Source organism: Suillus subalutaceus, assembly GCF_016647625.1.
Source record: "Suillus subalutaceus strain FC151 chromosome Unknown DFJ58scaffold_8, whole genome shotgun sequence".
Taxonomy (NCBI): domain Eukaryota; kingdom Fungi; phylum Basidiomycota; class Agaricomycetes; order Boletales; family Suillaceae; genus Suillus; species Suillus subalutaceus.
In genome coordinates this window covers 160523-187765 of record NW_024540257.1, presented here as the reverse complement: position 1 = coordinate 187765, position 27243 = coordinate 160523, and the positions used below count along the sequence as shown (strand labels likewise).

At 43.5% G+C, this 27243-nt stretch overlaps 4 protein-coding genes and 2 non-coding genes across 6 annotated transcripts; 3 read left to right on the top strand and 3 right to left on the bottom strand.

Moving 5' to 3' along the window:
• Positions 1-5992: 5992 nt before the first annotated feature.
• On the bottom strand, positions 5993-7357 carry DFJ58DRAFT_837080 (uncharacterized protein; the record flags this gene model as incomplete). Its single annotated transcript, XM_041392337.1, has 5 exons — positions 5993-6072; positions 6230-6465; positions 6589-6843; positions 6920-7068; positions 7130-7357. 5 exons carry the CDS (start codon positions 7355-7357, stop codon positions 5993-5995), a joined length of 948 nt encoding a protein of 315 aa, XP_041249298.1.
• An 11874-nt stretch (positions 7358-19231) lies between these two features.
• Positions 19232-20050, bottom strand: DFJ58DRAFT_837078 (uncharacterized protein; the record flags this gene model as incomplete). The annotated part of the gene is made up of 2 exons (XM_041392336.1): positions 19232-19558; positions 19622-20050. The coding sequence occupies 2 exons, from the start codon at positions 20048-20050 to the stop codon at positions 19232-19234; spliced, it is 756 nt and encodes a 251-aa protein (XP_041249297.1).
• A 1311-nt stretch (positions 20051-21361) lies between these two features.
• On the bottom strand, positions 21362-23857 carry DFJ58DRAFT_762267 (histidine phosphatase superfamily; the record flags this gene model as incomplete). Its single annotated transcript, XM_041388537.1, has 11 exons — positions 21362-21500; positions 21650-21779; positions 21837-22033; positions 22090-22107; positions 22155-22423; positions 22511-22577; positions 22628-22744; positions 22824-22874; positions 22981-23074; positions 23131-23432; positions 23487-23857. The coding sequence occupies 11 exons, from the start codon at positions 23855-23857 to the stop codon at positions 21365-21367; spliced, it is 1752 nt and encodes a 583-aa protein (XP_041249296.1).
• A 575-nt stretch (positions 23858-24432) lies between these two features.
• On the top strand, positions 24433-25475 carry DFJ58DRAFT_762266 (uncharacterized protein). The gene is made up of 3 exons (XM_041388536.1): positions 24433-24563; positions 24923-24977; positions 25027-25475. The coding sequence occupies exons 1-3, from the start codon at positions 24540-24542 to the stop codon at positions 25356-25358; spliced, it is 411 nt and encodes a 136-aa protein (XP_041249295.1). The 5' UTR covers positions 24433-24539; the 3' UTR covers positions 25359-25475.
• A 626-nt stretch (positions 25476-26101) lies between these two features.
• Positions 26102-26173, top strand: DFJ58DRAFT_t31. The gene has a single exon. It is a non-coding gene; the product is annotated as a tRNA-Ser (tRNA).
• Positions 26174-26344: 171 nt separating this feature from the next.
• Positions 26345-26416, top strand: DFJ58DRAFT_t32. Its single transcript has one exon. It is a non-coding gene; the product is annotated as a tRNA-Ser (tRNA).
• Positions 26417-27243: the final 827 nt, after the last annotated feature.

Genomic DNA, 27243 nt, shown 5'->3' with positions numbered 1-27243 from the left:
TTTTATACCCTTTTGAGGCCCCCCTTACTAAGCATGACTCATCACAGCATTAGTAAGTCACTGGCTTACTAACCATGCCATTTGGCAGTGCTGAATCAGCTGCTTATCAATCTAATATACATAAATAGTAAATACTATTACAAAGCATGACAAATCATGACAAATCCTTACAAATCAGCCTATTGCCAGTCACATGACATGCTTACAAACATATCTGATGGCTCACTGAAGGATCTGTGTCTGAAAGACATGGAAACAGACAGAAACATATGGAAACTGCATGACAAATCATGAAGGATCCTTACAAATCAGCATATTGCCAGTCACATGGCACACTAAGTAACATATTTGTGGCTCACTGAGTAAATTGATGGCTGAATAAGCCTTAGAAAAGAAAGAGAAAGAAACTGAAGGAAACCAACAAACTGAAAATATAAGTACAAGTAAATTTGTCATAAATGAAACCAAGCCTGTAATACAATGAAGTATACCTTTAGTATACTCTCCTGTGATTACTTCCTGTCTATGTATGTCATGGTATGGTTCCCATACCATGCATGACACTGGTAGTCTAGGGAAGGTAAAGTCCGAGATGGAATGAGCTCGGATCCGATAGGATCAAGGGTGGATGAAGCAGGCTTAGCTGCAGAGGTCCAGAGGTATGGATATATGGATGTACAAAGGTGTATGGATCTGAACCGATAGTGGACTGGAGGACTGAAGACATGGATAAGGATATGGAGTCATGAATAAGGGTATGGAGGTCTGAACGTGCATCCGGAAGGCGTGGGAACATCATTGGACGTAGGTCCGGAATATGGGATATGACACAGATTCTGTTGGGGTGACCTGCACTGAGCTCATAAATCCATGCTTCACTGGTCAAAATTGATGTATGATGTGGGATACAGGGAGTGGAAGTTAGAAATAACAGATTGTATACTTGTGCAACAATGCAGGTGATGATGAATGAGATTCAGCGTCAATGGAGGTCTTCTTTGTGCCAATTCTGCACTGAGTACTCATAGCCCTCCATATTGATGAGGGCAACACTGTGGATTCTCAATAGATCTCTGTTATCATGATATGGCCTATGCCACGTAAGCATTTCCTCATAGTGTGATCCATCATGTAAGCTTTCTGTGCCGAAGGTCATGTGAGCAGGTCACATGATACCTGAGTTGAATTCTGATTTTGAATTTCTTTTTGAATTCTAGGTTGAATTTCACTGTCCAAACAGAGCCTAAATGCACTGTTTGCTTATCTGAGATAGCAATAAAGGAGCATGTGACTAGTGATGTGAGGTTCCAAAAGTTTTACTAGCAATTGTCTTGCTGCTTGCTCTCCAAATTTCTTGAAACACTTCATTCTGGTATCACCAAGTACAAAGTTGCACATTTCAGTGATGGACATTTCCACCATGCTATCTATGGTCTTGGACCATATATTGCTGACTATGAGGAGCAAGTCTTATTGATGTGCATTGTATGTGGTTGACATCCAAAGTATGTACTTGTTCATCTTTTTAGTCAACTACCTAAACTGATTATGATACAGATGTTTGTTTCATGTGTCAATCTAGATGAGCCAGCTGCTTGGCGCTGTCATCACCATACAGGTGCACTTGTCAAGGAGGGTATCTTAATGCCTTATGGAATGAATATGGCATTATTGGTGAACTCATTGTAAGCCCTATCTTTTGCACTATGTTTTCACAACACCTTAACACTTTATATCAGCCCTTTATAAATAATTTTACTTGGGCTAATATCCATGAACTAATTGTCCCCAATAACCTTCACCAGCTCATTAAAGGGATGTTCAAAGATCATCTGGTGGATTGGATTGAGAAGTACCTATACTAGATACACTTGAAGAAAGATGCTAATCACATCAGAGACCATATCAATTGAAGGTAAGTGGTTCATTTTAGTCATAGGTATACCTATCTAATTAGTTTTGTCTAGAATCATGACTGTTCCAGCCTTTGTTGGTCTTTGGCACTTCTCACAAGGCTGAGGCTTTAAGCAGTGGGCATGCGATGACTCAAAAGCCCTGATTAAGGTATTTTTCATGTATCAGACTACTAATATCTTACTGACATATTGTTATAAGTATACTTATCCACCATTAAGGGGTATATCCCTGCAGATATAATTTAGACATTCTTGAGTTTGTTATCTTGTCTGATATAGTGTAATCACAGAGAATACTCTTGAGCAAATACAAGAGGCACTTGACCAATTTTATCAGTACCAGAAAAATTTTCAAACACTCAATGTGGTTCCTACATTCTCACTCCCTTGCCAGTATTTCCTTTAATACTACCTACTCCTTATTTGACCTTTTGGGGCCCCAAATGATCTGTACTCTTCAATCACTGAAGCTAAGCATATCAAAGTGGTGAAGGAGCTGTGGAGGTGCTTCAGCTGGTATAAGGCACTTAGCCAGATATTGGTCATAAATCAATGCCTCAACAAACTTGCAGCATTGTATGCTGATTTTACTCAATGCATGATGCTCAATAGTACATGCCTTTCTGCAGCCACCCTCAAAGTAGGTAAGTATAATACTATACTATCATTGCACTCTTGCTGATACTCAAATAAAATGACTGCACACACTTAATCTCACAGCACCAGATGAACAAGTTTGTCTGGTTGCCAATGCTTAGGCTGTCAATACCATGGTGGATGACAATGATAACAAATATGCTGAGTTGAAAACATTGATTTTGCTGTTAAATTGGTGACAAAAAGTGAGGAGTCACAGAAATCATTGGGGTTGAGTTGACTAAAGAGAAAGTGTTGCAGAATATTCAGGAGATGTGGGATTGTCAATTCAAGTGCTAATGCAGCAACAGTGTAAGCATGGTTACATTCTAAAGCATGTGTTAGTGTGGTTTTACAGAGACAGGTGTTATATTATTCATGAGGTGTTTTAGCTAACTCCATAGGTGCTTCAACATTAGTGAGTCCATCATCAACTTTATGATTTTTTGCACCAAGTGATCCTAGTGGTATTGGGGGCATGCACCATGAGTATATTCATACATGTCTGATATGGAGAAACAAGCACCCTTGGTTTTATTGCATCTTTGTCAACAAAAATCCGGATCTTGATGGTATGAGGAGTATGAATGTTGCATAAGTACTGTCTTTTTTCATTTACTTACAAGGCTAGAGTATACTCATGTGCAGTTGTGTGGTGGTTTGATACCATCAGAGACTTGCCAAACAATGACACTGAAATGTGGATTGTACAGCCCGCTCATAATGCCAATAACACACCTTATATTTCCATTATTCATATTGATTCAATCTACCGTGCTGTACACCTTATTCCTGTATATGGTGCTCAACTTGTTCCTCCACAACATCAGCACCATCAGACCTATGATGTTCTCTGCCATTTTTATGTTAACAAATATATAGGTCATCACTCCTTTGAAATCACATTTCAGACTTTGTATTTGCTCATAACACTTAAATTCAACTTTTTGAATTTCACACATGAACTTATTTACATGCTTGAACCACTTTCTCACAAGTAGAAAAAGCAATGTTTAAGTTGACTCAAAAATCTTGTTGATTAAAATCAGGAGCAATTAAGTAAAATAATGCTCAATAAGTAATCAGTGAATTACTGATGTAATAAGTCAGGAGTTAGTGGCTTCATTGGATGATATTGATATAATAGATATTAATCGTGACATTGTGTAATCACATGGGTACTTCTCAAGGATCAGCTGTAAATATCTCATTAATTTCCTACCATATCTGCAGTTCTGACTCAGATACTTCAAGGCCAATAGCCAGAAGAGTAGAAAGTGGCAAATCTATGTATATCTTTGGCCCACTTGTTAGAGAAGTCATGGTCAGAGAATAATAGCATGCTGATGATCATAAAGGGCCTGATTAAGGGACAGCCCAGGAGCCTTCCAATATGATATTACTATCCTCAAGTTGCATACAGGGTCCAAGTCTTTCAGCAACTCATACTCTGCATCAAGACCCCGCAGACTGCAGATCAATCTCATTGAGAAATTGTTGATGCCAAAAACCTCCTTAGTCACAGAGAAATTGCTGGCTGGAACCTATGAGGCCCTTCTATGGACATGGTGATATTAAAGTGTCAGAAGTTCAAACCAAATATTATAGCTGCTATACTCAGTGCAATAAGATCAATCAACTGGTTTGCTGCCATGGAAATTTCTGCATCTATTCCCCCTATCCTGCCTACTACAATCCCTCCCATCTCTAAATTTCATCTCTTGCAGCTGGACCCACCACCAAGCCCATCAGCCCTTGTATCTACACATATTTTGGGTTATATCTTAATATATATGTATGTCAAGTGGCACTTAGGCTGGTTGTCATGCTGTTGCAAGGGATATTAACAGATGTGCCAGTGATCTGGGGCTTATCAGCCTGGCCAGATTTATTTATGACTACTCCACACACTTAGAGCCCATTCAGCAACCAGTGTTTGAGCAAAGTTTGCATTTGCGAATCAGCACGGTGTAACCAAGATTCAAGCTGAGTCTGAAAGTAATCGGTGAGCGATTACATTGATTGTGATAACAAGCTATGAATGCCCTACAGCAGCAACTTGTAGTTCCGCTCATTCAACCATAGACACAGACGCACTCCACACAATTTCACCATGTTGCACTTCACCAGTGCATTATTTGTTATGTTGCACTTATCCTCAGTGTACTATTTACTGCTACAATGCAGGTCTTCATGGACAATACTCCCGATGATCCTGAGCCATATCACACCTCAGCCCTGACAGGGCAAGAGTGGGTGATGGAACTTATTCTCGGCCACCCAGATTGCATTCAGTGTGAACTTGGCATCAATCTCCATGTCTTTGAGAACTTGGTACAAGACCTTCACGCCCTTGGTCATGGTGATTCACATTACGTCTCACTTGAAGATTAACTATCTATATTCCTCTACACATGTGTGACAGGATTGACTGTCAGGCATGTCGCTGAACGATTCCAGTGGTCAAATGCCACAATTTCTAAGTACATATTTCGATCTTAGTATATTTCCCACTCGGTCTGATACTAACACTTTTGTAGATACTTCCGCAAGATGCTAGACATACTTTCATCCCACCCTTTTTACACGGAGTACGTCTACCTTCCCACTGCTGATGCACCAGTCTCAAGTGCAATTTGTGACAACCCTAAATGTTGGCCGTACTTCTGTGATGCTGTTGGAGTGATCGACGGGAGCCACATCCACACATTTCCTCCCTCAGCCACTCGCCATCTATACTATAACCGCAAAGGCTTTGTATCGCAAAACTGCCTCTTTGCCTGTAACTTCGACCTTGAGTTTATCTTCATGCTAACTGGATGGGAAGGGTCTGCAACAGATGCACGGCTCTGGGGTGTAGCCAAACATGATGGCTTGGATCTTCCACCTGGGAAATACCTTCTTGCGGACCTTGGTTTCCCCTCATCCCAACAACTTTTAGTTCCTTACCATGGTGTTTGGTACCATCTAGCTGAGTGGGGTTGTGCTAGCGTCAGGTACGACTTTTATTCTCTATGTAGTGTGGCTCTAATAATACAATTTTTAGACCTGTTAATAAGGAAGGACTCTTTAACCTTCGTCACGTGTCTGCTCATAATGTTATCGAGTGTAGTTTTGGTGTCGTGAAGCGGTGCTTTCGCATTCTCTTAGTATCTCCAGAGTACAAGATAACAATTCAGGCTCGCATTCCCGCAGCATTATGCACCCTCCACAATTATATCCGCATTCACGACCCGCATGAAGCACCTCTCCCTCACAGGGCTATATTCAACAACAATCCTACCCATCAGGGACAACCCAGTGATGTTGTTCCTGATGACGATGAAATTGTCGGTGATGACGTAGATGCAAATGTGTTTCGTGATCGCATGGCAACTGCGATGTGGGATGATTATCAGAACATACTATACGAGCACGATTTAGTAGACGTAGCTCACTCATTAGACCTTGACGAGGATCCTGAGGATATCAAGGACATCGACGAGTATTATGGGAGCAAGGACGACAATGACGCAGATCTCTAGAATAACACTTGTAATGTACATAGAGCTACAAACGAAGATGCACTGCATATTGAATAGTGACGGCTATGTAACGTGATGCAAGAAGTGAGAAATGGACAAGTAAGAAGACAAAAAAGTAACATGCAAGAGTAAAAACAACAATTTAAAACACACCAAATTCCCCCCTGGCAGCCTGAGCAAGAACAGGCTTTAAGTAGCGGACCCGTTTCTCAGGCTTTGCAGCCAAATAGATGCTACATATTGACGGGCTCCTGGAGAATACATTCATGAGTGTGATCTGCTCATCATCTGAGATGTCATCCTCTTCCTGCATGAAGTTCATTGCCTGCACCCTTTCCTCCGACACCCGAGTTTCATTTTCATCTGTGTTGGATGCTGACATGTGAAGGCTGTCAGTGAGGCGGTTGAGGGAACCTTAGAGGTTCATGAAGATGGCAGTGCTGGCAGCATCCTTTGCAGCCTTGGAACTCTTGCGACTCCTTGTGATATTACTGCTACTGTGCGTCGACAACCTCGGCTTTTTGTCGACATTGGGTGGAGCCATGGGCGATGCCATACTTTGAGTGGCACTGGCGGACGAGACCATATCAGAATGTGTGCGTTTACTGGTAGTAGAGGGTGTGACAGAAGAGGGGGGAGGGGGCATATTCATGGAACTTCCAGCAGCTGACTTGATCTGGTCCCATCCGACTTGCGGCACAACAGCGGCTTCAAGTCCAGAGGCGCTAAGACTCTCTGATGGCTGTATCGCTAACGATGAGGATCCACTGGCCTTGGCATTAGCAGCAGTTGTGGCCAAGGAAGCTGGGTTGTAGGCAGCTACCCCCCGAGCCACAAACATACCTTGTTTGAATTGCTAGCTTTGATATACTGGTTCCACTGGAGTTCCTCTGCTTCTGAGTCCCCCGAATATTAGCGCCATTGATATTGTCCCAGTGACATCCAGATTGACTCCTGCGATATGTGTCAATGGCGGTGTAGACTTCCTTCAGCTGTAGGGGTATTAATAATCAGTTAGTGATTCAACTAGGGAGTATGATACAAAAGACGCACTGATCGCCATTTTCCCCTGCACTGTGCCATGTCCTTTGCTGCACCTTGATTCTGAAGTCCCTTTTTAGCATGATGTTCTGTGATCTTCTGTGCTGCTTCATTGAAGGTCTCATCTTTGAAAGTTGTCACAGCGATCTTTGCCACCTGTGATTGAAGGTAGGTCAGGAGGACATCAACCTCCTCCTCACTCCACTGGGCTTTGGGTTTCGTGCTTTTCTTCTGAGTCATCAAGAAGAGTTGGAGCTGGGTATAAAGGACAATAGAAGCTGCAGCTGAGACAATCTGCCTTCACCGATAAGGGCTGATTCGACCTTGGACCTTGCAAGGAGTCGTCATAATTGGGAGGTAATAGTTATTGAAACTCCGTTGCAAACAGCTTCTGTGCCGCTCCAACGCATTCCCATACATAAACACAAACTTTGCTCAAACACCAGTTGCTGAACGGGCTCTTATGTGAGTACCATTTGCTGCCAGTGCATCTTGCTTAAATTGACTATCAAAACTTGACTTATCATAGTCAAGGCCACAAAAAGTCCAACTCCTGCTAACAATAGCTACATTTCTAGGGAATCATTTAACATTCTTAAGGAAGCAATACTGCACCTTATGATCAAGAGTCCTACTGATCAAAGAACAGCCAAAATGTACATGAGTAATCTTCAATTCATTCATTTGGCCTGCATATAATTTCAGTCCAAGTTAGGCTCTTGCATGTGATAACTTTTGTTGCTTCATTACCAGAGCTATTGATTCCCATGACTGCTGTAGGCAAAAACAATATAGAAGCTTTAGACAAAAAAATCTGCCTATGCAATGGAGGTTGTTCACATTGTTCTGGCCTCCATAAACAAAGGCCTTTCTGACTCAGATGAAGATAATGTGAAGATATGCTATTGTTTTACCTTGTAAATCAACAATTTGAGACCACACTCACTGCTGCTGCAAGAATCTATGATGAAGAATGGTGATGCAGACTAGCACATGCATACTAATTCATTTTCAACAGATGCGTTTCATTGTAATGCATATGAATTGATAGGGACTGAAGATAGAGACAGGAAGATTAGTCAAAGCCCAGATTGTACCTATGAACACAAGTACTGAAAGTCTGGAGAGGTGAGCCTAATTTGGCGAGTATGAAACAGACAAAACCATTGTGATATTCACCATATAAAATGCTCTTCAGTACTGCTGACATCAAAGCACTAATATCTGCAGTCCCAGGCTCAGAGATTCAAATCATGAAAAAGTGTCCAAACCAGTGCCTATAGTAACAAGGTAAGTGAAACTATATAAGGAATCTGTGGAGTGTAGAAGCAGCAGTATCAAACAGCACTGCCTGCACAGATACTGCACAGTAAGATTATGTCAGTGGAGATTGCTAGTGTGGTCCTGAAAAGAAGAGGAGAGGAGTAAGGTTTGATGTGAGATAATTGAATTAGCATTAGACATTGATGTTGAACATTAAACATTAACTCATGCTGAGTTTTGGACTTGGACAAAATTCTCAAGATACAATAATCATGGTCACTGTTTTTGCATATGACATTGTAAATTTTCATAGTTTGACAATATTGTCCACAACTAGCACTCTATACTTGCCTCACCCTCAACTGCCTTGGTTGAATTTCTGATTCATATCACTGCACTCACTAGTGATCTAGCTTACTCATCATTGTTCTCATTCTCATCTGTTTTTGCCTGCTTATTCTCATCTGCTGTTACCATTCTCATTTAATACCAGCTCTCAATGCTTGTTTGTTTTTATTTCAGTCATCAATGCACTGAGCCATCAAAACACATCAACTTGCTTATTGCACCTGATTGATGGTGCTTACATTTAATATGTATCTCAAAATCTCATTTCATCTGAGTCACTGAGCTGTTTCTGATAAGATAGTGTTGAACAAGGCCCTGGTCAACTCATGGTGACTACACTTGTAAGTCTTGACAAATTGCTAGTTGTGATACCCCTTCTGAGCAATGTCCTGCTGCCACCTTTGTAGCAAGTTTGTTTTATACTCAAACTATTTCCATGCTGCTGCCTCCTGGTGTCTTTCCAATGTTGAATGCATCCATGTTGTGCACCCATTTCGTCATACTGTTGTATTTGCTTTTCCTATCCTGTTTTCACTCATAACATTTTTTTCATCATTATCCACCTTCCTCTTTTATACTTCACATAATACCTTTTGACTGCTTTTTAACCAGGCATCTCAGAGCATGTTTCCAACTGTCTACACTGTTGCTATGGACTACCTCCTGATATAGGCATCCACTGTTCCATGCGAATGGGTGTTCTCATTGAGTAGCGAGATGTACACCAAGAAAAGGAATCGCCTCAGCCCAGTCCTGATGGAAGCATTGCAGATCATTAAGTTGATCCTGAAAAAGGAGAGACTTAACTTTATCAAAGGATGGGCGGCCTCACAGCAAGACATGGAATATATACTGTTACATGATACAGCATCCAACTCCAATGGGTTTTTCACTCTTAACACGACAGTTCTGTACATGATGCTCTTCTCAATGCTATTGCAGTCCAGGAGTGTGATGACATTGAAGATACTGCTATCATCTATGGCATATTACATTGATCATTCTCATCTTTGTCGGTTCTGGTCTTTTGTTTCTTGCTTCTTGCTTACCACTACCTTGTCTTAGTGGTTGTCCTTTTTATTATCTTTCCAGCATCGTGTTCATCATTAGATTGACTTCAATTTTTAAATTATTTCTTCTCTTGAATGCATCTTCCTGATGTATCCCATACAGCTGACATGACATAGTCCATTTCCCAAGGTACTCTTTGGTTGTCGTCTCTAAACAAAACAGGTTGCAGATAGCATCGAGGATGGTGAGGATGTGTGACCATTGAGATGGATTAAGTATCAGCTAATTTGCACCTATATCATCTGAACACACATACTAATGTCCTTTCCTGCAGATTGAAGTTTATGTCAATGTACCTGCTTCCACTAATACCAACAAGGAGTTTTTGTAGCTGAGTGTCTTTGAGCTCGAGCCATGCTGCTCGAAGTCATTATCTGCCTTTGCAGCTGTGAGTGTGTCGATCCTACTTCATGCTCAAACCATACTGATAGAAGTCATTGCCTACCATTTGCAGTCTGTGGGTGTGTTGATCCTCCTTTAACTTTGAGCTATGCTGATTGAAGTCATTCCCCACTGTCCACAGATGCAAGTGTCAATCCTCCTTCTATGTCGATCAAAATCATTCCCGACTGTCTGCAGGTGCAAGTGTGTCGATCCTACTTTGTGCTTGAGCCATACTGATAGAAGTCATTGCCCACCGTTCACAGTCTGTGGGTGTATCGATCCTCCTTTGACTTCGAGCCATGCTGCTTGAAGTCATTTCCCATTGTTCACAGCTGTGAGTATGTTAATAGTCATGTTGATCGAAATTGTTCCCCACCGTCTACAGGTGCAAGTGTGTCGACCCTTCTTTGAGTTCAAGCCATGCTGCTCAAAGTCATTGCCCACCCGGCATTGGCCACCGTTTGTTCACAGCATGTGAACACACTCACCCCCATAGGCATCCATAGTACATACCCTGCACATAAGTTTAACACTTATTGATAAAATGTAATGTAACAGTTCAATCATCCATGCAATTTCGACATCTACTCCTGCCCATCGTGACCTAGCATTTTCAATAACCAACATGGCCACCTCGATCTCCTTGGTGTTTGCACTCTTTCCCCTCCTGTTTGCCTTTGAGCAGCCATCTCAGCTCTTCGTTGTCCCTCAGCTTCTCTTTGGATTCTTTGCATGCAGCACTCCTCAGCCTTCTGTAACCTGGCTTGCTCTCGCAATTTTGTGCATGAATAGCACTGACGTATAGCTAACCTTTATTTTAGTTTTCATCAAATGTTAAAAGAATCACTCACATCATCTTGGGGAATTATTACTAGTTGTCCATTAGTTGTAGATGCAGAGTTTGTGCAATGAACACCATTTTTGGCTCTTGAGTGATAACTCTAATTTCTAATACATTTTTGTCAATATATATTTAAGCTGGTTCTAAGCCTTAAATTGACCTGACGGGCCTCGCAGGATTTAGGGAGGCATACAAACACCGGTGAAGCCAAAATTGGCTCCTCAACATGCCGAGGAGCCAGCTGTTAATGATGACTAATAGTATGATGTCACAGATAAGTACATATCTGAGCCCCAGACAAACGAAAAACTAAAGGAAATGGAAGGAACGGCCGCTATAATGACTATTAAATGGGGAGGGATATGGGAGGGATAACAGAAAAGAAAAGAAAGAAAAATAAAGAGATATAAATACAGATATGCCACATATTGCAGTAACATATCTCCGTATTATACGAGTGAACGGACGTGCATAATATCCCGTATGATACGGGCCAGCGGACCATGGGCCGAAGGTAGATATATCCTCGACTGTGACGGATGGGCTGGGAGTGTTATTATTCCCGATGGAGACGGGTTGGCCCAGGTGGGGAATATGTAAAGTAGATGGGTGGGCCGATGGACATGAATTTTCAATAGACGGATCGGCCGAGGTAGTTGGATATTATGTAGATGGGTATACCAAGGTAGATATGTATCAAATAGCCGGGTATATCAAGGGTGCTTGTTATCACATAGACAGGTGGGCCCAGATATATATCATATTAGACGGGTGGGCCGACGAATTAATATTATTTTGTAGACGGGTGGGCCGACGTATTGGTATTATTTTGTAGACGAGTGGGCCGAGGGAGCGGTGAAAGATTTATTATATACGGGTGGGCCAATGGTAGACATATATTGCATAGACGGGTAGGCCGACGTAGGGGTATATAATATAAACGGGTGGGCCCAGGAGAATGATAATTGTAGACATGATGGAGCTCAGCTAGTTGTATATCATGGAGGTAATAATTCAAAGTCATCTAATGATGTAGTATGGCATGGAGCCTTGCAAAGGGGTGAAGTGGAAACTCGAGCGAAGTGTACCGAGTTCTGAGACTTGGGTCTCGACAAATGAATATGTGATGTCCAGCACACTTCTGATCGTCTGGTATTTCATTGAGCAATATATGATAATAGATCTTTGAAAGCCAACATCATCCAAGCCTACCAAATGCCAAATGCCAAGTTCCAACTACCGAAAATCAAGTGAAGTGTACCAATATCCGAGCCCTGACTATCAAATCCCGACAATCGACCATTGAGTCCCGACTACCGATGAAGGATCTTCAACTCAGCTGAGGGTGCAGCTGATATAATTGTTGAAGGGAGGAAAATATGAGTGCGATATGTTCGTCCCTTAGGGGAAGCGGAGAAAGCAAATATCCACTGGTCAACTCTAGGGGGAATGCGCAAAGCGCGTGATAAGGCGAAAGCGCGGGAACAAAGGCGCTATAGGCGCGCGAAGCGCGGGATAGTCGCGCGTCGAAAAGCGGAACTGGGTGAAAGCGGTATGCGAGCGATAGTGAGATGTTAAGACGTGTACTGAGACGCTGATAAGACAACTGATGCGGATATGGCCACTAGAGCTAACTGCTACTAGGGCTTGCGATGATTTATTCAAAACATAATAAAAACTCGGAGATGGTGACTGTCTATGATCATGGTGGTCCGTGGTAATGTGTGTTGTGTAAAGTAAAAAAAATGTGTAATGAAAAATGTGTACCAAGTGAAAATAAACATGGTACGATGTTGAAATAAATGATAAATGGAGAAATGCATACCTGGGAACTTGGTTGGACATGGGAAAACACAGTGGGAAGTCAGGCGCCCTATAGCGCTTAGGCGCAGGAAAATTCGCCTAAAGCGCGCGCAAGTCGCGCAAGTGTCGCCTATGTCGCGAAAGTGTCGCCTATGTCGCACGCGTCGTGCGAACGTCGCGTTTATCGCGCTAGTGTCGCGTTGCATGCATAGTATTGTAGACTCGACCTACAGTGCAATATATGCCATTGTGAGGCTACTCAGGATCGAGTCTCTACACCGGTATATAGTATTTTGTTCATATCTTGCTCAAATCACATCCGTTTGAGATGATCTAAATTCTGACAGGCCCTTGAGAGTGAGGGCGATCTGGGTGTTAATACCCGAAAGCATCGGGGCACTCGGAACTCGGCACTCGGCACTTGGCACTCGGAACTCAGAACTCAGAACTCGGCACTCAGCACTCGGTAGTCAGTATATACATAGTATTTTGCAAATATCTCACTCAAATTATATCTGTTTGAGACAATGTGAGTTCTGCCACACCCCTGAAATCAAGGGCTATCTACATATTAATGCTCGAAAGCATCAAGACCAGACATCAAAAACATCGAAAGCATTGAACTTCTGATGCCAAAATTCACCCGGTATATAGTATTTTGTTCATATCTCACTCAAATCACATCCGTTTGAGATGATCTAAATTCTGACGGGCCCATGAGAGCGAGGGCTTTTAATACCCGAAAGCATCGGGTCACTCGGCACTCAGCACTCAGCACTCGGAACTCGGAACTCAGTTCTCTGCACTTGGCACTTGGTACTCAGCACTCGGTAGTCAGTGTGTGGTATTTTGCATATATCTCACTCAAATTATATCTGTTTCAGACAATCTAAATTTTGCCACACCCCTGAGATCGAGGGCTATCTACATGTTAATGCCCGAAAGCATCAAGACCCGACATCAAAAACATCGAAAGCATCAAACTTCCAATGCTGAAATTCACCCGGTATATAGTATTTTGCTCATATCTCACTCAAATCACATCTGTTTGAGATGATCTAAATTCTGACAGGCCCCTGAGAGCGAGGGCTATCTGGGTGTTAATACCCGAAAGCATCGGGGCACTCGAAACTCAGAACTTGGCACTCGGCACTCAGCACACGGCAGAAAGCTTGATTGCAACACTGATGGCACTGAGGTGGATGAGGGAACACCTCCTGACAGTGATTGAATGCCCGAACGCATCGGGGCACTCAGCACTCGGCACTCAGCACTCGGCACTCGGAACTCAGAACTGAGCACTTGGCACTCAACACTTGGGACTCATTCACCCTGTATCTTGGATTGTGCATATATCTCACTCAAATCATATCTATTTAAGACTATCTAAATTCTGATGAATCCCTGAGATCTAGGGCTATCTGCATGTCAATGCCTGAAAGCATCGAGAGCCGACATCAAAAACATCGAAAGCATCGAACTTCTGATGCCAAAATTCAACTGGTATATAGTATTTTGCTCATATCTCACTCAAATCACATCCATTTGAGATGATCTAAATTCTGACAGGCACCTGAGAGCGTGGGCTATCTGGGTGTTAATACCCGAAAGCATCGGGGGTACTTGGCACTCGGAACTCGGAACTCGGAACTCGGCACTCAGCACTCGGCACTCGGCACTTGGTACTCAGCTCTCGGTAGTCAGTGTGTGGTATTTTGCATATATCTCACTCAAATTATATCTGTTTCAGACAATCTAAATTTTGCCACACCCCTGAGATTGAGGGCTATCTACATGTTAATGCCCGAAAGCATCAAGACCCGACATCAAAAACATCGAAAGCATCAAACTTCCAATGCTGAAATTCACCCGGTATATAGTATTTTGCTCATATCTCACCCAAATCACATCTGTTTGAGGTGATCTAAATTCTGATGACCCCCTGAGAGCGAGGGCTATCTGTGTTTTAATACCCGGAAGCCTCAGGGCACTTGGCACTTGGCACTCGGCACTTGGCACTTGGCACTCGGCACTCGGCACTCGGCACTCGGCACTCGGCACTCGGCACTCAGCACTCGGCACTCGGCACTCAGCACTCAGCACTCGGCACTCGGCACTCAGCACTCAGCACTCGGCACTCAGCACTCGGTACTTGGTACTTGGTAGTCAGTACTCAGTGATTCGAGTCTTGAGACTCAAGACTTGTGATTCACAAGTCAAAATTTGAAACTAATGTGTAGTATCTTATGTATTTCTGTACTCATTTCACTGACTACCGAGTGCCGAATCTCGGGTCTTGGGTATCAGGTCTCGGTACTCGGTACTCGGTATTTCCAGATGACAAAAATGTATATCATCTTAAATTTGAATTTTCTTAACTCGTAAAAATGTATGACTTTCCAGTTGGGTTTTGAATTTTGAGTTTTGAGTCTCTTGAGTCCCGAGTCTGGGTGTTCAGGGCTCGGGTTTCAGGTTTCAGGTTTTGGGTTTTGGGTTTTGGGTTTTAGTACTTGGTACTTGATATTACCCGATGTCGGCCCACCCGTCTATGTAAAATTCTGCACTTCGGCCCACCCGTCTATCTAATATGACCCCACGTCGGCCCACCTGTCTATGTAATAAATAATTCACCTCACCCTCGGCCCACCCGTCTATCTAATATTACCCCACATCGGCCCACCCGTCTATGTAACAAATAATTCACCCCACCCTTGGCTCACCCGTCTATCTAATATTTCCCTACGTCGGCCCACCCGTCTATCTAATAAATATTTCACCGCTCCCTCGGCCCATCTGTCTACAAAATAATACTGATACGTCGGCCCACCCGTCTATATAATACTATTTGCTATACATCTCTCCTCAGGTCTATAATATATGTCAATCCTACTCTACATATTACCCACATGGGCCCACCCATCTCCATAATAATATTTCTCCCGGCCCATCTGCTATCATCGATGATATATATAACATCAGCATAGATGGGCCCACCCGTCTCCATCGGAAATAATATTCCTCCCGGCCCACCCGTCAACATCGGGTATATACATAACATCGGCCCATAATCCGCTGGCCCGTATTACACGGGATATTATGTAGGTCGGGTGACCCGTATAATACGGGATTTGTCACTGAAGGGGCTCGATATGCATGGAACAGAACTACACATTTGCAAAAGGTGGGTCGTGCATGGTATGACCATGAAAAAAGAATGCTTGCAACAGCGTCGGATTTTTTACACACATAGTGCTCCCACATCCCCAAATTCCAGTGTCCTACAGCATGGATATGTTCTGGAGAAACTCCAGCTGCCGCCAGAGAAGTTGCACCTCCTGCCTGCATAGAATGCCTTGAAATTAAGTCGGGAAAAAACATCCGAAGCTTTTGGATGAACCAAGAACATGTAGGCGGACTGCCATCACTCCTCAACCAAAGGTAAGGATGTAATGGAAATTTTGAGTCACAAGAGGCAAGGAAATGCATAAAGAGAGGAAGAGGGTCAGAACCAACTAGCACCTGTTGGATCAACACCTTATTTCCTTTGTACCACATGTCCATCTTGTCCTGCTGAATCAGAAAACCAAAGTCAGTGTCTGAAACACAGACTGAGGTACGAAGAGAGAACTTCATAAAGTCTCTCATCAAACGGTTGTCAGCCGCTACTAATTCTCCTAAACAAAGAAGACTGTAGAAACCACAATGAAGTTGAGTAACCCACAATAAGTCATTGTGAGTCAAAGGATGTGGTAAAATGTGCAATACGCGAGCTAAATCATCACGAATAATAGGCTGTTTGCATATGATGGGGCGGCCAAGACTTCGAAGTGCTCCTTGCAAAGTATGTTTTACAAGGGTAGAGTGCCGAGACTGATGCACATGAGGGAAATGGGACTCGAGTTGGTTGACTATTCCCGAGAGGTAGGCTTTGACAGAGCGAGGCTGACTATGATGCAACATAAATGTCACATAGTATGAAAGCATGTCAGGAGTAGGATCGATTGGTAGATGATGTTGATTACAGAAGGTGAGATAGGAGTTTCAGTGCGAGGAATATGCCCGGCAAGTACTGTTATCCAAGACCAAACCTAACAAGATTGTGCACTCATGGATAAAGTGCTCCAACGACCAAGCATCCCGTAAAGGCTGCCTGGCCTGAGATGATATAGTAATCATTTTTCAGCTGCCCCCAGTGTATTCTGAGGGGGTGAAAAAGGATGGATTATCAATCCAGGAGAGGCAGACTGCACTTCAGTGTTTTTCCAACAAGACAAGTGATCAGCCACCACGTTGTCAATGCCAGAGATGAAGAACACTCGAAAATCGACCTGAGCCGCAAGGATGGCATCTACAGAAGCCATAAGGAGCCAGTTATAAGGAGGTAAGGCTGCGAGAGAATTGAACATGGACACTGTGTTAAGATTGTCGGTGAATATAGCGACTTGCTAATTAGGACGAAGATGCACAACAGAATCAAGTAAAGCTCCTGTAACAGCTAAGGCTTCATGATAAAAAATAGTTCCAATCAGTGCTGACCCAGGCAAGGGTGACTGGAAACCTATATTGAGGGAAGGGAATCAATACAAAGCCAACCCCGGATGAATCGGTGTAAACTTTCAACACATCATCTGGAAGATACGCAAAGTTCCATGAGACAGATTTGAAGAAGAAGACGCCTTCGGCAGAATGAAGATGATGTATGACCCAAGTTAATCCTCAAATGACATCCCAATTAACCCAAATAAGAGCTTTTGAAACTGGTTTGCCCAAGGTCTTAGCGTAGAGAGCCAATAATCCAGGCCTAAGCAGTGGATAGACATTGAGAGCCCAGTTCAGCCAGCTGGCTAAATGCTGAAAAATCATGAAGAGACCTTCATGACCCTCATTGTGCAAAATCAACCAACTCTTGAATAAGACGAGTACAAGAGTCAACCGACATGCGGGCGCACATTAAGTTAGGGTCAACATCAAAACTGATAATAGGAAGTTTGAGGCCAAAGATCTGTTTTCGCTCTTCATGAGGTAGACTGATAGCATCCCAGAGTCGAAGAAGCTTGACAAGATTCGATGGAAGGAGTTTCCTGTACAGAGCATAAAGCTCAAGACTGCGTTTATCTTCAAACAAGAAAGAGTCGTCGACGTAGATGTACAGGAAATTAATAAGAATCTTGAAGATCACGATCCATATGACTAGAGACATGAACATGTGATAGATCCGCTGAGAAGCTCGACCTCCAAACATGTTTCTTTGATCAACATATCGACGACCTTGAAAACTCACGATTTGCTTTATCTGCCACAATGGGTGCATAGGCATATGTCAGTAAGCTTCCAACACGTCTACCTTCCAAAGATTAAGTTTAGCATGAGGTCTCCAGTGTTTAAACACCTGCAGACCATTAGCCAAATCATGCACATTATCCAAAGTGACGCCAGCAATGTCATCATGAGAGATCATGGCATTAAGGGCATGTTTCCCAGCACTATGATCGGTAACCAGTCAATGCTTGTTAGTTCCTGGTTTTGGTACAGCATGGATAGGCATGCTATACATGCCAGGAAGCAGATCTGGTCCAAATGCCTGAGAGTAATGTCCAACTTCAACCTCCTTCTCAATCTGCGCGCATAGAAACTCTTTTTCATCCTCAGTCTTGGGAGGTCGATCAGAGTTGTCATAGATGAGCGGCCATTCCTCAGGATGAGAATCGGCAAAAGGCCAAAAACCTTCTCTAAGTCCAGTGCAGACCGAACAAACAAAAGGTTGGTTTGGATGGTCCAAGAGTAGAGATTCGAAAACGTCAACTTTAATAGGCGTAGAGACTCTAAACAAAGAGGGATGGCGCTGGATGGTATCCAAAGCTCCATGGTTCAAGAACTCACATGCAGGTGGCTGAGGCATTGGAACCACAGTCTCTGTCCAGAGGGCAGTATGGCTACAGCAGGAGATTCCACTTCCCCAAACTCCTTTGTGCCTAAATCTTTGTCCCTGCACGATACTCTCATTTAGCCCCTCCTTTATCCGGGCATTCCGATTTTCAATGGGGGCCACAACATCCTCTCCAATCATAGTAGTGAGAGAACCTACATTCACCATCTGATTTCTGGCAGGTTCTTCTATTCCATTTATGACAGGGATCATCCCTTCCTCCATATCCATCCCTCCAATTTGATCTTCCCCTGGAACTAGATGCAGATGAGGTGGAATTGGCACCAATGCCAAAGGAGGTGAGGAAGGTCGTTCTGAGGTGCTCAAATTGGGAATAATCAGTGAGGCGTAGGTTTCTTTGCATGGCCACTTGGTTTCTAATGGATCAGTCAAATTCAATGACGCAGGAGTGGAGGTGGATTTCCATGGCATGGAAGAGCCGACTAAGGTAGGTGTTATATTGTGTGAATTCATCCCTTCACTGAGGGAAGACAAAGGAGATTGCTTCAATATACATGGAGAAGGCGATATTATGGTCAGAGGATGTTTTGATTCCTGCTGATGACTTCAAGACTCGCAAGGCAAGCTCAATCTTGTTGTCAATGACATGGGTCTTTTTTGGATCCAGCTCAGTCATGTGAGCTGAGTCGAGGACTTTGGCGAGGTCAACATACTTCCAATGAACAATGTTGAGCCATTCACTAGGTGGGAAGGGTGGGCACCCTGGAGTTGACAGGATGTCATTGACAACACCTTTTGGATCAGTGGCAAAGTTTTCGAGTTGTTGATAGGTTTCTCTGATATCCTGAGGTAAAGAGGCAAGCGCTGTTGTCCGTCTTTCAGTCTAGGGAAATTTGCTGGAATCAACAGTCTTGGCTTGCTTTGAACTGGGTTCATCTTCATCCTCTGAATCAGTGACAACTCTGGTCTGCTTTCGTCCCACTTCTGTTTCTTCAACATTGTCGCTTCCCCTATCCTCTCGATGAGTTTCCTCTTCCTCGAAAGTCCCGCTACTTTGGTGTCCTTGTTCTGAAGCTTGTGCTCTGGAAGCATTGATACTGTCGAGCATTCCAATGAAGACATCAAGGGCTTCATTAATGTTCCGTCCACTCCTAACAGCGGGGGACTGGAGAAGACTTTCTCTGATATCAAGTATGGTGATGGCTTTGCCACTGTGTCCAAGTCGATGTTGATTAATGAGCTCGTTGCATTGTTCAATGCAGTTGAGATCTGTGGAACATTCTGTGGTTTGTTCTGTTGAGGTAGCTGTTTGAGAGGTTTCTCCATTTTCAGACATGAAGAAGAATTCTGATGATAACGAAGTTGTGAGATTGCTCAAAAACTAACTGGCAAAGTGACATGAAAGGTTAGAAAGAGGTATACAACACAATCTAACAAATAGCTCACCTAGCGAAGCAACAGGAAAGGTTAGAAAGAGGACAAACCAAAGCTAACCTGAGTCGCCCGCTAAGCAAGCCCTACTCCACTATAGGAGTAATGGAGCATGAAACAGGGATTAACAAATCCCCAACATGTGAAAACACACTGGTCGCGGCTGCCAACAACCAGCTCAAATCATGCCCACTAAGTGGAGAATATTTGAGTCAAACTCAAACAAGGTTCATGTCGTTCGCAATGACACTGAGAATCACGCGACCCATTAGCTTAGTATAAATAAAATTAAACCCAATTAACTGTCGGCATTTGAGCCAAGCCGAACTGTAAATTATATAAGCTAAAGTCATGTGTTATCTCATGGTTCGGTCCACGGCTCAAACCAGTAATAAGCCAGAGCCATGGCAACACTAGAGGCTCTGTACAGGCTGTTTTAGTTTTACTGATTGGTGCCCACATTATCTAGCTATTTAAGCAGTGTGTTGGCAGTGTTGCAAGGTTTTTCAGCTTTCAGGAGCAGCATGATACATTGAGAAGGCTTAGGTATACAGCAGAAATGCAAGTTCACTTCGATTCATGCATTCCAAGTTATTGAACAAGTGTACAGACTCCGAGTCACTATGATGTCATTTGTACACCCACAAAATATAAATTCCAGTCTGGCCTGAAATTTTGGCACTCTTTGGAATCCAGATTCATCACTTCTTTTATGTACACTGCTGGCCAACCACAGTACTTCTTGTGTCATTTCTCATCAGTACACAACATGAATTAGCCACAAATACATGCCTTGTATTGTGTATCCCGCGCCATGGGGAGAGCGGAACACGGAGCTTAATTAAGATACCCTCAACCACACCAGATACTGAGGTACCAGAGTTACACCATTTACTTTTGATTGTCAGTCGCGGAGCCTGCAATATGTTCAAATTGTTCAATCCATTTCATCTCTGCAAGTCTCCGAGGAGTCTCAGTGAGTCAGACATGTGGATAGAGATAAATCAAAATGGGATAACTAACACAGGTACCATGCACAGACAACATGATTTAGACGCCAACATTTAGTAAAACATACTAGCAGGTACAGACACAAGATGGAGATGGAAAATTCTCTATGCAGATTATACCTCGCGAGACAGTGACCTGAGTAATAAATTTGACCCAACGCAGGCTGCATGGGGTGCACCCTAACGCGAGGTTGAGTTGCCCCAACAATCTAAAGAGGAGGGTAGCCCGTGGTAGTTTCCCATCCATCAGGGATCGTCAAATCGGCATTACAAGCAAAGTCCCAGTCCGTATTCCGAATGTTCTCTTTCTGCGCGTCAACAAAGCATGGATCGAGCACATCCCATCTGGATGATCTTGACACCCTTTTAGATTCGTCAGCGGTGCAACACCGTCATTAACGATCACACGAATTTGTGGGTCGTGTTCCGTAGAGCACGATAGGACTGAGGATGAAAAAAAAATCAGAAGTAATTTAGAAGGATCGTGGGATTACTTATGCTGGAACTGTACATTGTTTGCGAATGGAGCAAGCTCTCTTGTCCTAAACATGCGATATTCTGGAATATGATCGCTGGGCAATGGTCGCATTGCCGCAAAGCTCGAAAGGTTCAATGCGGTAAGGACTGTCAATGAACGAAGATCAGGACGTTTCCCAAGCTCAAAACTAACAACAAGCTGACCACTTAATACCACAGTTTTATGTGTTGCATCCACATAAAGGCTGTGTCCAAAGGGGAAAGTGACAGTGTTATGAAGTGTCGCATTGGTGGAACTATTGTGCGTTTCAATCGGCGTCTGAGTGAGACGAGACACGAGCTCTTGCACATAGCCAATTCCTTCTGCCCTACCAACAGGTGAGCCCCAAGCCACATTGTACCTATATATTTTGTCAGAATTTTCGACTTTCAGTGGCAAGCGAAGGAAAGGATGCACCAAAAGTTAAGATCATGTCTGGTCAAGATCAGCGGCGTGCAAACAGTATAGAAAAGATCTCTCACGAATAATCGAAGCCTTCCCACTCCTTCTCTGTGAAGAGTTCGCAGAACTTGGAATAACCAAGAGCGACCGACTCATACGCGCACAATTCTTGCATGGCATAAACATCTTCAACATCCAATACAAACCCATCGAAGTATTGCTGCAAATGCAGAACGGTATCCCTGAGATACACTGCTTTCCACGCATTAACATGTGGTTGGCTGCGGTAGCCCCGATTGGGATTGTCACTATTGGTACAAGATCGTTGAGGGGCAAGAGTATTGTTTAACTGACATGCACGCATTGTTAGTCAGGTATCTTAGAATAGTTCAGATGACTTACACCTTTGGCCTTGATCATGATCTGTTGTTGATACTGGCCCTCGAGAGGGTAACCAAAAAAATCCAAGAGCAAAATTTTGCGCAGAGTTTAACACCCGAGTTCTTCATACGTCATCTTCAGGATGCGAATTATTGACTCTTGAAATACTTACTTGGATGCCGTTCTGAACACAGGCAACGTATTTGTTTCGCTGAAATTCTGAATGATATAGTCAAATCGAAGAACAAAGCAGGGAGACATAAAATAAACCTTTAGAAGAAACCCGTATCTCATGCGCATCGACACGCCAAGATCATCTATATGAATATCACAATCTGCTGCTATAAGACATAATAATTCTCTTACACAACTGAGACCTCCCAAAAGGCGTCAATCCTGACAATAATTGAGCATTGGAGCTGCTGTCTGTTAACGTACAGCCATTACCTTCGCTTACTAACTTGTATGTCCTGTGGAAATGGGATCAGACATCAGCTACCTTGTTCATTTTCTAGGCTACCTCACCAGTCGTCCAAAAATGAAAGAAGCCCAGTAGCTGTGACATTTTCTGCATTCCTGTTTAACTTCGAGGCAAACCTACCCGGCCCAGTACCGCTAGCTATTGCACAAACCCTCTCTCAGAAGCTACTTAAAATCTAGATGTGATCGACTCACAGTAGTCAGCTGGGTATCGTGCACCGTGACGATGTAGAAGATGGACGCCAGTGATATTGCAGGTATCGGGGGCTTCTGGACCAGAATCAATACCAAATTTTCCACGTTGGATGGAGTACCATGGAGATAAGCTTCCCCAGCTACGGAAAATATTGAAGTCCTTCGTTCTGGCCTTCGCATTGTCCTGAGAAAAACGTGTAGGGGATACAAGGTGCACTACACCAGAATGCAAAGGATAGGAAGGAGCTGTAGCAGCTACACCAGGCTCGGCACCTGCTTGTGTTGGACCTGGATGGCCAACACTACACAACTACAGCTCCAATCTTGAAAACAACGGCAGCTGGAGAGAAACATACTTGGAGGGAAACATGGAGGGAAACACGTTGGTGGGCTCGGCCAGAGGGTATTCATGCCATTCGGGTGCTCCCACGTGCGTAGGCAGTAAAGCAGTGAAAAGTGAAAATGACAAGCATGATTGGTTTGATGAGACATATTGCGCAACCACAGCCAGACATACAAAGAATCCTGCAAAGAAGGCAGCACCAACGCGCAAGAACAGTGACCACCGTGCACTGCCAGGGTATGAGAAAGTCGATGTCGGATCGCCGAGGTAAACTCGACTCTGGCCGCCCATTCTCTTAACTTCGGGTGTAAACACTGGGAGAGTCAGGTCGCATCGTAACTCGGAATCCTGCGCCTGTATGTGCTCAGTTATGAAGAAGGCCATATTCCTCCTTCAACTTGGCGGATGGTTTTATGAGGTGTTTGACCATCTTCTTCTATGAAGTAGTGAACTATTTTGCCAATTGGTTGGGACAGCCTCACGCCATCTCCTCGCTTCCTTCCTCGTTTTGCTTCTTTATGAAGTTAGTACTATTATGCGTGAAATAATTCATTTGTACGGTACCGTTCTAGTGCATGACATTCTGTAGGATTTGGAAAAGTCTTCAGTTTCAAACACGGTTTCTGGGTTAGGCTATCATGATCAGTGCTGGCCACAATATAGAATATGATTGAATATTATTATGAATATATTCGAATACTCTGAATATAATACCTTGGCCCTGTATTCTCGGTCCTGAGGAATACGAGTGAATATGTTACAATATATTATGAATACAATACATTATGGTTGGTGTATTTATCCATATTCTGAATACGGTACTAACATATGTATTGGATAGCCCATGAACGAAATGCATTATGCATAAGTGTCGGGGATGAACTGTACAGTTTATCTAAAGATTTCCCACCCACCAAAATCTGTAAGTGGAATGCTGTGAGTCTGACTGCGCTTCGAATCACAAACATGGCCATATTTGGCAGCGTGGATCAGCTTTCACGGTTACTTCTTGACCTTCAACATGCAATTACAGGCCTGCCATTGACTATGCCAGAAGGAACAGAAGATGGCCCTCTTGCTATGCATCTTTGTGATTTTGGAGTTGATGAGGAAGAGGGGCCATTTTACTCTTTCAATCGCTCATGGGAATGAGCCTTTCAACGTAATGATGACGAGAAAAAGAAGCTCATTGTATGTGGCAAGTACGGCTTACAACTTGCCCACAGCTTTACGTCACATTTTGCTCGAGTTCCTGGGATTGAAGCAAACAATGGCCTGACTCTTGTACAAGCTTGGGTAGAAGCATTGTTAAGTCTAATCTATGAAGTGTATGTTTACTACCATCGTTCACTTGGACTGGATCATTTATAGTTGTCCTATCAGGGTTCAGTTCTGAAGAAGTGGCGAGCATATGGACTCGCACAGGCTTTGCAAGCTGGCCTTGAGAAGCTTTGGCACCACATGGACAAAGCCTTGGAATCTGATTACCCTTTGCTAGGTGCCGGTAAGTGTTTTTATTGTCTTACGTGTCATCAAGCTCATCCTAGTACTAGTTTTGCATCCATGCATACGAGTTGCATACTTCGAAGACAAGAACTTATGGCCTACTGGGAATCTCGGCAGTCGTGCTCAGATCTTGCTCGAACACCTTTATGGGACTTATGAGACCGACGACGGCACTATAAGAAAATCAGCCGCTACTCCTGCATCAGCCCCAGCCTCACCATCGAAGTCTGCCCTCATTGCAGCTTTGACCATGTCTAGTGGTGGTTCCTCTACAGCGCAGAAAGAAGTAGACATCTATTTAAGTGGTCTCTACCCTTGTTCACCTGAACAAATGACCAATCCGCTTCAGTGGTGGAAGGTGAGTAACCTTCTCACATAATTCCTAACAAAAATGTCTGACTGTTGTCTTCGCAGCAACACGAGACGACATTTCCTATCCTGTCGTGCATTGCTCGTGATGTTCTTGCTATTCCCACCGTCAGTGTCGCTGTCGAGCGCCTGTTTTCTAGTAGCAAACACACACTTTCCGATTCATGCTCTTCAATGACTGCAGAGACTGCTTCCGCCGCTGTCATTATGAAGGAGTTGTTGAAGCTTGGCCTCGGCGACGGAATTCAGTACCTCGATGATGTTTCTATCCATTAAATATGATTAGATACGAATACATATGAATACAATATGAATACAATAATGCTATCATTAAATATCTCGGGGCGGATAGAGAATATAATATGATTAGAATAAAATACGCCGTCGAGATTATTTTATTCATATTTGGACAGCACTGATCATGATCAGTCGGGCCTTATTCTGTTAGTGCCGACATGATAAGCCTACGGCAGCGGAGTTGAACGACTGGAATACGAACCATTGTATATAGACCTTCTTGCTTCGTCTTCTCCCCTCAGTCTGTTCCATCACAACTGAGGGTGAGCTCTTCGCATATCCGAACCATACCTAGACACTAATGGACACTTATGCTAGGCTAACGCAGTGTCTAGGTATATTATAATACAGTCTGTTCCATCACGACTGAGGGCTAACGCAGTGTCTAGTGTCTAGCATTAATATGTTGGAATATGATGTAATCCACACATTGGATGCAGTGAGGGAAACTGTAACGGCTGGATAGTCTAGTGGTTAAGACATCCCCCTGGAGTTGGGAAGGCCTAGGTTCAAATCCTGGTCCTGCCATGATTTTGGTGTTTAATAGGTTATGAGCCCTGTTGACGGATGTGACCTTAGAAATAGGCACAACTTCCGCTGAACCCAAAAAATGGTACCTTGTAATCCCTGTGTGGATTAAGGGGGTGTGTTGGAATATGATGTAATCCACACATTGGATGCAGTGAGGGAAACTGTAATGGCTGGATAGTCTAGTGGTTAAGACGTCCCCCCGGAGTTGGGAAGGCCTAGGTTCAAATCCTGGTCCTGCCATGATTTTGGTGTTTAATATATTCGGCTCCTTCAATTTCAAATAACTTCGAACTAGTACGTCTGTGACATGTGTCACACGAGTGACGACATTCAAAGACCCCTGACCATGGCAGACAACTGCTTGACATGTTCGCTTCAACTTGTATACATAGCCGACACAGTTTTACCCACCAATCTCATTGTGTTCATTTCGATCGTTCTCATGATGGGCAAATATAAGCACTGATCAATGATCATCGAGCTGACTGGGTCAGAAAACTATCCTGGCAGGTGGCGGCGTGTGGTGACACTTGCGTTGCACAGTGAGAGAGGTCACCGGTCAAGGTGCAACTTCAGCTTCAGCCGCATCCGAGGTTATAGATATCCTGGAAGTATTCAACAGCGATAGTTCGTATATGGTAGAGTGATACTGGTACGTTCAACTATAACCTTGTCAAATTTTGGTTACTTAAATAACCCGTGGTGCAAAGGTAACCTTGCACAGCAACCTTGAATTGAGACAAGCGCCTGCTCAGCCTTTCAACTCGACTGCATTCAACCACCATCCAGCAAGTTGGAATAGCACCGCAGTTGATTATCCATTCTATCTCAAACATTCTTTTTACGTTGCTATCTCCATTACTCGGTCTTTTTGCTGCCGCCCAGTTGAACTGTGAACGCACTTGCTGAGCAGGCTGATACCCAAGTATCGTTTCACGACTTCCTCCGGACTTGAAAGATCGAAGTTTGAGCTTAGGATTTGATTGTCCAATTAACATCGCCGTATGTCGTCCACTCCGAGATAGCCATCACCAATCATGATTTCTAATTACACCGTTGAACTTGAC